General features: G+C 37.7%; 2 protein-coding genes across 7 annotated transcripts in view; one reads left to right on the forward strand and one right to left on the reverse strand.

Moving 5' to 3' along the window:
- lamp2 (lysosomal-associated membrane protein 2) overlaps positions 1 to 2,095 on the forward strand; it is an 11,488-nt gene extending 9,393 nt beyond the window's left edge. The window contains exons 6-7 of one of the 4 annotated variants that reach the window (XR_007924893.1): positions 283 to 502; positions 751 to 885. Coding sequence is in view for 2 of the 4 variants with exons in the window: in XM_051860413.1 (XP_051716373.1) it covers positions 283 to 434 (152 nt within the window). In the remaining 2 variants the exon portion in view is untranslated. Of the gene's footprint in view, positions 133 to 282 lie in introns of those variants that run through there. The other 3 variants (XM_051860413.1, XM_051860414.1, XM_051860415.1) reach the window with 3 other exon arrangements.
- A 416-nt stretch (positions 2,096 to 2,511) lies between these two features.
- On the reverse strand, positions 2,512 to 8,613 carry atp1b4 (ATPase Na+/K+ transporting subunit beta 4). 3 transcript variants are annotated; one of them, XM_051860416.1, is made up of 8 exons: positions 8,121 to 8,613; positions 7,001 to 7,223; positions 5,405 to 5,533; positions 4,945 to 5,058; positions 4,418 to 4,617; positions 4,125 to 4,181; positions 3,875 to 3,967; positions 2,512 to 3,793 (listed from the first exon to the last, which is right to left on the reverse strand). In XM_051860416.1, the coding sequence occupies exons 1-8, from the start codon at positions 8,184 to 8,186 to the stop codon at positions 3,632 to 3,634; spliced, it is 1,044 nt and encodes a 347-aa protein (XP_051716376.1). In that variant the 5' UTR covers positions 8,187 to 8,613; the 3' UTR covers positions 2,512 to 3,631. The 3 variants fall into 3 exon arrangements, with proteins under 3 accessions (XP_051716376.1, XP_051716377.1, XP_051716378.1); XM_051860417.1 differs by lacking the exon at positions 8,121 to 8,613 and adding an exon at positions 7,876 to 8,079; XM_051860418.1 differs by lacking the exon at positions 8,121 to 8,613 and adding an exon at positions 7,341 to 7,492.
- Between the last annotated feature and the right edge of the window lie 969 nt (positions 8,614 to 9,582).

Here is a 9,582-nt window from a genome sequence, read left to right on the forward strand (position 1 = left end):
GGGATTCTTTATCTGACTGCCCTAGTATTTGATGTTTCATGAGATTGGTTGTTTTGTTTTGCAATGAAAATGGCTGTTTTAATTGGCTTTTAGCTGCAATAAATGAAGAAAGACAATTGTGTGCGTATATAACTGGTGTGGGCCATCTTTTCACCCTTTAACAACTTTCATGCAAATGTAAAAATGTTTCAGATGTGTTTCTATTGCAGTTTAAAACCATAATGGCTTTTTCTTTTTGTTTTTTTTTTTGTTTTTTCCCTCACTCATTCTCTTTATTTTCAGCTGAGGATTGCAAAGCAGATGAACCTGATAACTTCATTGTCCCTATAGCGGTGGGAGTTGCCCTGGCTGTCCTCATTATTATTGTCTTACTGGCCTATGTCATTGGAAGAAAGAGAAGTCAAACCTCTGGCTATGAGCAATTTGATTCATAATAATAATCAGAGAATTTGTAAATTGTCCGTGCAAGTGCTGGCAAATCTTGCAGAACTTCAGAAATCAAGTAATTTCAGTTTGTGCACCTGAAAATTATTTTGAAATGAGTCATATTTTATATAAATTTGTATTCTCTTGCCAATACATTTTGTAATGTGATTTATTAGGTAGGCCTGTATGGCACATAATAGAACACCTGTTCTACATCAATCTGACTGAATTGTCCATTCTGAATTACAAAATCATTTGAGTGCCTAACGGTACTGTTATTTCCAAAGTCACTCACCACCCCTTTCTTTCTCCCTTTTCTCCCAGCTGAGGAATGCTTTCTGGATTCTGATTTGAGTTTTCTCGTTCCCATTGCTGTGGGTGTGGCTCTCAGCTTCCTAATCATCCTAGTGCTTATCTCTTACCTGATTGGCCGGCGGAAGAGTCGCACTGGTTACCAGTCTGTATAACAACCCAATCTGCTGCCATCTTACCTCTAACCCCGGCTAGTTCTTTACCATTTATTTGCTCCTTCTCTCTCTTCTGGTCCTGTTGGCTTCCTCTTTTGCCCTGCAAACTGCTCAACCCTCCTCACTTGCTGGAGCTTAAACGCTGATGATACCCCAGTTTCTAACACGTTTGATTGCTCTAATCACTTCCTGTGTACGATTTAACCTTTTTATGAATGATGTGGTATATTTCTGCTTAATCACACTCAAAGCAATGTCAACAGGCATGATTCAGTTGTTTAGTGTAAGCACAGGCTGTCTAAATAACCTGGCATTGTGCTGTATGTTAAATGCATGGAAGAAAAAAAAAATTCCCCTTTTTATGGGAGTTTTGATGCAGTTTCTTGCTCTAAGGATGCTCAGTTCTGGTTGCTGTGACTTATATTCATGTGAACTATTATGAATGAATGATGCAATTTTAGAATTAGGAATCCTTTGTTTATTAACCATTGAATGTAAATGCTCAATTAATTCTGTAATTGTACTCTTGTGGAAATTTGTTTGTTGCCGAAAGTGAAAAGTATCCTGGCACAATAATTTTTTTTTTTTTTTTTTTTTTTTTTTTTTTTTTTTTTAATTAGCAGAACTAATAAGTCACACTCTTGCACTTGGCACAGTGTTATAAAGGGACACTTTTTTTTTTTTTTTTTTTTTTTCTTTTTTTTTTTGGTAATACTTACTAGCATTTGAATATGAGTATTTTGTTGATTTATGCTTTTGTTGATTCATTAGGTCCCTCTCAGGGAATGTTGGAAGTGTTACAATAGGCCTGTTAGTACATGGGTTTGTGAATTTAGTTGTCATTTCTCTGGACACATGCATACAATGTACAAAATACACCATTTCTAAGACCAAAGCTACAGTTTCCAGTGCATTTTTAGTCTTATTTCCTTCTCAGCATAGTGAAAATACTAATGTGTCCAAATCATTTCATGTATATACATTTTTCGTCATTCTTTCCTGCCCAAAGGATTTAGCTGTTAAAACAAACACAATTAAACGCAGAATATCATTGTTGTACTATATAGCGTGCCTTTTAGTTGCATTGCCATTTCTCTGTTCCTTCTCTATAGGACCTATATCTGTCAGGTTAAGAATGTTGGTTCAAGTTTCAGAGTGGGGAAAAAAAAAAAAATCAATAAAATAGCTTTTTTGTTTTTGTACTTCCTCTCTCTTTGTTGTCTTTCTTTGACTTTATGAAATCAACATTTCTCAAAATCTGTTAGACACGATGTTAAGCAACTGTAGTTTTACATGGTTCACATGACTTTTAGTCATAAACCTCCTCGCTTTCCCTGATGGACTTCGATCAGCATGTGTTGCTATAAAAGTTACCGATGTCATAAATTACGCTTCTTTGACGCTTCTAGTGTTCCTGTAAATCTTTGACCTGCATATTACAGTAAACTGCTTATCACTAGATGCACATGATTGTGTGCAGTGCTGATGTTTTTATAAGTTCATTTTGTCATTTAACCAACAAAAAGAATCACATACAATTTATCATAAGAGACATTATTTGCAATACACATCACCGCCGATGTTACTTTAAAAGAGAATGGAAAACTGAGCAGAAAGGTTTGATTCCGTTAATTCTCATCCATCTTTATTGTTTATGCTAGAACATGAGTGCGTTTAAAAACATGAGCTGGAAAATCTTTGTCAGTCAGTGGATATTTCATTGTATTTGCTGAATAACAAAGATGCGCAGTTACCAATTTCCATCTCACTATTACATTGCTTTTACCATGTCAATATATTCAAATACAATTAATAAATAATACTGTTGAAATCCTTCTTACAGGTAACTGAGCAGATATTTTCACTCAGAGATGAATTATGTGAAATACTTACTTTTTTTTTTTTTTTTCAAGAAGTGTTGGTTGCATGCTTGACAATTGAAAGATGAATTTTGAAAAAGAAACTTATATTTCATTATGAAGCTCTCAAAATGATGAAATGGGATTTCTGTCCTGCATTTCACAGTTACATCTGCCTCTGGAATTGAAATTTAGTATCCGAAAAATAAAAGCAAAAGAGAAAAATTTAGTTCAAAATGTACAATCAATTAATTCTAAACCACATCTGATTGTTATTCCATTAAATGAGCAAGTAAAAGTATAATGTTAAGTCATTTTCTGCCTTTTTTTTTTTTTTTTTTTGTCCAGAGGGGGGAATTTAATGGAGACAGTGACTTAACGGAGAAAACATTTTAAAAAATGTTGTTTTAATGTGTTATATACACATCTGAATTACCAAAATAACTGATCGAAAAAGTTTAATACATGTTAATTCTACAATCTACACAGATCTAGAGAATTGTTTTGCCTATGTCTCACTGTAGACTGTCCGTTTGAGTGATTATGCCTCAATAGCTATAATTGCGACCTACGTATTTGGACATCTTTTCATATTTTCATTTTATCCAATAATGAAATCCAGGCAGTTGTCAGTCTCTAGTGGCTGGGTACTGAATGTTACGTTACTGAATGTGATCTATAAATCTCAGTCTTTGCTTACTGCGAAATCCCTTGTTTGAAAAAGTAGAGTAGTAACACAGCTCTGACACAAATAGCACAGTGGCTGCCGGAGGCATAATCAGAGGGCTAATAGGTAAAGACAGCACCCAGTGTGCTATTTCATTCATTATAACATACTCTGAGAATTTTAATTTCAATTTCTCTAGGTCTACTGTGATCCTACGCACCCACTTCTAAAGTGAAAGACACGCTACCCAGGAAACGGTCAGTTGGTGAATCATTGATGATGCCCTTCCCGTTTAGTTTGCATTGAACGTGTAGTTGGGTGTCGTACTGGACTCCAGAAAATTGCACAGCCACCAATGGGGAAGAGTAGTTCACCTGTTTGTAGAAATGGTGAAAAATGCTATGAAATGCTATTAAATTAGGAGGAATTCTGAGATATGAAATAGGATCACTTACATGTCTCAGTTTCCCATAATAGGGATAGTACCGCAAGTTGAAAAAATTATCTGGAAAGAACTTGACTTCTCCTAGGCCTTCAGTTGACCCTTTCTGGAAAAAACATTGGAGAAGATCCAAAATTGTTAGTTTAATGACAAATACGGCAAAGAAATTGGGATATATGTATTGTATCATTATTTTATAACTTATAAAATAATTTTATACTTTATAATAACTTATTATAAACAGATTAGTCATTAGTTATTACCTTTACTCCACATGTAACGTTTATTGGAGTGCCTTGACCAGGCAGATACCCGAGAATCTGTCAGAAAACAGTTAAGCATTTTACATAGCACTTAACTAGCAATTGAGACTGGACTGATTTACATTATAAACTGAAGGATGTGTTCATTTAGTCATGGCTTAACCACAAGATGGCACTAGAGCTTTATTCAGTTTTTTTTTTTTTTTTTTTTTTTGGTGTGGGGGGGGGGGGGAGCTTTGTTCTGCAAACAAATTAATTTTTGTATAGCATGTTCCACACTTTTATAATCTCACCCGATTCATTTTGACGATGATGCAGGGTTTTCCATTCGAGTAGCCGAAATCTCTGTCCTGCAGGCCGGAGCATTCTTTTAGCCAGGACCTCTTAAACTGACATGCCTTGCGCTCAGCACTCTCCTCTAAGTCTTCCTGCATGAAATACGTATTTCCTTCGCATGGAATGTTCCGCCTATCCTGCACTCTATCATCATAGGCTGGATACAACCATGGCGGGAAACCGTAATAAAAGAGATGGAAGAGAAAAAGAGAGAGAGAGAACATATATTAACCAAACAATGGCTGTTGCCCAGCCTGGCCTCTACAACTTACAGGCCCGCACAAAAGTGGGGCCCTGGCAGCACTGAGCAGTTACACTGAGTGCACAAAAGGGTTTCCCTCCTTGTCAGTATTTCTATAGACAGCAGGACTTGTTAAACGGCGTGCTGGAGTGATTTGAATCTGTGCCTGCTGAACAGAAAACGTATCTTCCCTATTAAAGAGTGTAAAACCAAACTCAACTTGTTCTCTCATGCTGGACTTACGTTTCAAATGGGCTTCCAGTGCTTTCGCATACTTCTTCCACGATTTTTGGTCAGAGGCGTTGAAAGCAATGTCAAACCCATGAGCTACATCTACATGAGGTGACATTGTCATACCTGCCAAGAGACAGAGAAGATTGTGAACTTCAAGAATGATAGTTTTGAGCTTCTGTATTAGAATTTTGTTTGTATACACAATTTAGTATAATAAAATGTTATATATATATATTTTATTGTTATAATTAAAAATATATATTTATATATATATATATATATATATAATATTATTCTCAATTTCTAATCAGAATTATTAATACAGATCCGTTGTAGGGTCACAGGATTTAAATTACGTACATATTAAATAATTTCTATTAAAAATAAATAAAATAAAAAATATTGTGTAAATCTTTTAATTAATTATATACTATAAAAGTTCAAAAAGTAAAATGCTGATTTTTCCTACCTGGTGGCATCACCCTGTCATTGTAGGTGGGAGCATATGGACTAATTGACCACATCAGGCAGCACATACAACCAGCAAACATGGCGGCGAGGAAAATGTATAATGCTGAGTAGAAGAGAAGAATAAGGCCTGAAAGAAAATGAAAAAGCAAGATTTCATTGAGGAAACCCATTGTACGTATTTAAATAGAATGTGAGATCAGGTCAACACATTTTGTCCTAAAAGAAATCCTTTCTTCTGTATGTATGTATCTTTCAATCAATTGACCAATATACACTCAACTTTTTCATTTGTTAGTAATCATTTTTCCATAACCTTTCTATTATGGAAGTGTGCAAGACACTAAAGTCAATGAAACTTTGAGAGCTAACAAAAAAAAGCCAAACACAGCCAATGTCCTTTAGTTTTTAATTAAGATTCCATTAACAGCAGATCAAATGGGACGTGGCGTCAAACGAAGCGGCTTTTGCTGCGCAGACAATTTTGCAGGGACAAGCTGCAGCCCCCAGCCACAAAGGCCTTTCTGTTTGAGCCTAGTGAAAATTCTCCCAGCTGTCCTTTCACTCAGGAACACAGTGAACCTCCGGTTGCCATCATAGTGACGGTCTTTTGCAGCCATACAGAGCCACGGCCAGCTCCAAGGAGCCCGATCACCCCATTCTGGCATTGTGAGGCCTCTGCACTCTCCTTTCATGGGACACGCATCACAGCACTCCAGCAGCCCCTCCCCTGCTCTAAGGAAGACTACGGCTGTTTATTTAATCCACCTCAAGCACATTCCCCATCATATCATGCCCATGTAAAGCATGGAGACATTGCATTATGACAAACATGGCGTCCGCGCTCAATACGAGGGCATTGGTGCAATGACATTTCCCTCTGCTATCCCCAGGATACTTTCATATTGCTGTTTAGAGTGCTCATCCCAATGGGAATTTGCTGTGTTGGTCAGCAACCAGACGTTTAACGGCAGCGATTGGCTGCTCTGTCATAATCGGACGTCTTCAGGAAATGCTCGCTGCCAAAAAAGTTCTGAGCTCGGACAAAAAAAAAAAAAAATACATGTTAAGTTGCGCCATAGATCTGAGAGTGTGTTGGAGGAGATCTGGAGGTCAAGGGGGCTTTGGGAAAGAGGGAGAGGAAAGCACGGTAGGGGTAAATGGAATGTGATCCCGGGCCAGCAAAGGGACTGTGACATCGCTCTCCCACTGAGGACCATTCCCCAGGCAGTCTGTTTTTGTCAAGATGTCTCTAAGCTATCTGTGCACCTAAGTAAACAGTAAGCTTGGACACACATGCACCCACCGTGACAGCGTGTACACGCACACACACACACTGCAGAAGCACAATTCATCCCCACAACTCATTCCCACTACAAATTACTCCACTAAAATGGAAGATAATGAGCAAAAACAATAAGCAATGGTCTCACTTGCCTTTGCTTCTACAGCAAGACCTCACTAATTAAAGACTTTGTTTACAGTCCAAGTACAATTTAGATGCACTCCCTCACCCACAGACAAATAGCCTTTGTTTTGCCATTAAAACTGCTATCTCATTTTGTACATTCAAATAGAATTTAGTCTTGTTACTCACTCCAGCTCTTCCCTGAGCGGCCCATAAACTCCTTAGTTTCTGCATTCCACAGGTAAGTCTTTAGGTCGTCGATTTTCTCATGCAGCGTCCTCTTGGGCTTTGGCTTGGGCTTCCATTTCTCAAAGTTAAGGTCATCCTGCTCCAGAGGCTGATGTTCTACCAGTCCTTCCTGTTCCACTTCCATGGCCTCAGCTAGTTCGTGTTTATGAAGTGATCCTGCACGCTAAAGACAACATGGAAAGTTGAAAAATAGTATTCGCAAATACGTTTCTGAATCACACAGTGCGAGTAGTGTAAAAAAAAGTCCAACACAACAAGCATTAAACACTTAAAAACTCACTTTAATGTGGATAATATTGTCTGATGCTCTTAAAAAAAGGTCAGGAGACAAATATTTATCTTCAAAACAGTGAAAAGCAAGTGTAGGATCTCATTCAGTGTGAATGAAAGAAGTTTCAGAATCCCATTGATCTATGAGAGGCAGAAGAGGACCCACACACTCGCTGACCCATGTTGGGAGATCTAACCTCTCACAGCTGCAGAAGATCTGCAGGGTCACTCTTCAGCCAGATGTTACACACTCATTCTCAATATCAGGCGAACATAAAATACACTTTAAAAACTGGTGGAATATTCTTTTGAGGCGTTTATTAATCTAGGTTAATGTTCATTTCTACATTTCATGCTGTATACATAAACATTAATGCATTGTTAACGAACTAAATATATGTAAAATGACGGAGTCAACCTGCCTACATCCGGTTACATCAGTAATAGTCATTTTTAACAGCTCCTTGAGTTATTTCAAATGCCTCTATTACAATATAACAAAGTTTAATTATACTAATGATGAATAATTGCCAATGTTCATTTACCTAAACAATGATGAGCAGGTGAAACGCTTTTGGTGATACTCCTTCTGCACCAGTAATGAGTTTAAAAAATGATACAAAACATTTGGGGTAAAACCACGTTTATCTCGGTAGCTACTATAATGTTTACTACTTTATAGTGAAGGCTATAGAGCACTAAATCCAGCAAGATATGGTCATTACAATGCCCTCATCCCTAATCAAAAGTAACCACATTACTCTGGTGCATTGTGGTTATGGTCACTTGCCAGTTTTGAAACTTTGTCCTCCAGGAGCAGGTCCTCCGCCCCTCCCGCGGTAGAGTCGCGCTCCATGATCTCTCACTGAAGAATAAAGGTACTTGTTAAACCAATCACATATACGAGCGGTCCAAGCGATTTACTGAGAGATTTCAATCCACGAATCAAATCTGCAGCAGTCCAAGGAAGTCAAAAACTGTGTCAAATAATTGTTCAATATTTTTTCTTTTTTTTTTTAAAAATGAAGATGATAAGAGAATGTTTCAATGTCTTCAGGAAAGAAAAGGGGGAGGGAAGGAAAACCTTAATGCGCAAAGTGCCCCCCCAAAATAATGTCTTGATGAAGGCACTGAGGTGATGTCTTCAGGTTCACTTCACGCTGGCTGAACAAACGTTAATTCTGGTCAAGAAGTGTTCGTGAATTTCATTGAGTTTTCCTCTTACAACGGATGTCGGGTGCGGAGGAGCTTCTTGCTAGGAGTCGAGCATCATAGTGAATGGAGTTGAGCTGGAGAGGGAAAGTGGGGGTGGGATACAAAGTGGAGTTTTTTTGGCAGCAGCTTCGTTTGGTGTTGTGTGGAATTCTGCACACGCACACCACATAGTCTCATTGTCTGCTGAAACAAGCTCTATGCAAAGACCCACAGCTTTATAAGTTTCTGTTCTGATCTACATTTGCCGTTGTCAATCACTAAGTACTGCATCAGCAACTACATTAAAACTGAGGTTTAGTATGCAGGACACCTCACTAAACAATCCCCATTGACTCTCTGGGTTGTTAAACTGGAGGGAGTAGGCTATTCACGCGCATTATAATGATTTAAGGAGAACGAAAAATTGTGAAATATGGGCCCGCTTTGGTTTGTGTTGGCGTCAAAAGCGTAATAAATTCATAAAGTTGTCATCAAGCTTAATATTTGTACACAGATCACGTTGAGCTCCCTAAACCCGCTGATTTTTTTAAACCTGAAAAGAACTCGCGTCATGGAAAATTCGGTCTTGTCTGGTTCTTTCTGCTTTCTTTGGTGGAGAGCAGGTCATTCAAAGAAAGACCATCAAGGACTGAAACGAGTAAATGCAATCATTTACTTCGTGACAAACCTAGGCTGGAAGAACAGAGGTTAATATATTAATGTTACGTTTCGTTTTATTTCCTTACAGAAACAAGAAAGGTCTAGTCTAAGCAGTATTCTAGTGGTTTTGATTGCTTGCGTAAAGATTGAGGGTGGAAGCATCTATTAACTTCCATTCAATTCCTTTTACCTAAATACCCTACAACTAGCTTATATTAAGTATTTTATGTAGGTAGCCTAACTCTGTAGGTAGCAATAGTAAGCAAAGTATAAGCAAAAACGCAACATAAAACTGAAATCACATATATGGCTCACAGTGTTTAGCCTAATTTCACACGTTTTGAATGAATCATTTTATTCATATTTGAGTGTGTGAGATACAACTATCGATATAAACA

The sequence above is a fragment of the Ctenopharyngodon idella genome, chromosome 14, assembly GCF_019924925.1.
Source record: "Ctenopharyngodon idella isolate HZGC_01 chromosome 14, HZGC01, whole genome shotgun sequence".
Classification (NCBI taxonomy): domain Eukaryota; kingdom Metazoa; phylum Chordata; class Actinopteri; order Cypriniformes; family Xenocyprididae; genus Ctenopharyngodon; species Ctenopharyngodon idella.

Excerpts from the sequence above, each read along its gene's own strand:
- atp1b4 (XM_051860416.1), bottom strand. The coding sequence starts at position 8,186 with ATGGAGCGCGACTCTACCGCGGGAGGGGCGGAGGACCTGCTCCTGGAG. Across the intron at positions 5,534-7,000 it reads CCGCTCAGGGAAGAGCTGGA|GCCTTATTCTTCTCTTCTAC; the intron begins GTGAGTAACAAG and ends ATTTTCTTTCAG. Across the intron at positions 3,968-4,124 it reads ACGTTACATGTGGAGTAAAG|AAAGGGTCAACTGAAGGCCT; the intron begins GTAATAACTAAT and ends TGTTTTTTCCAG.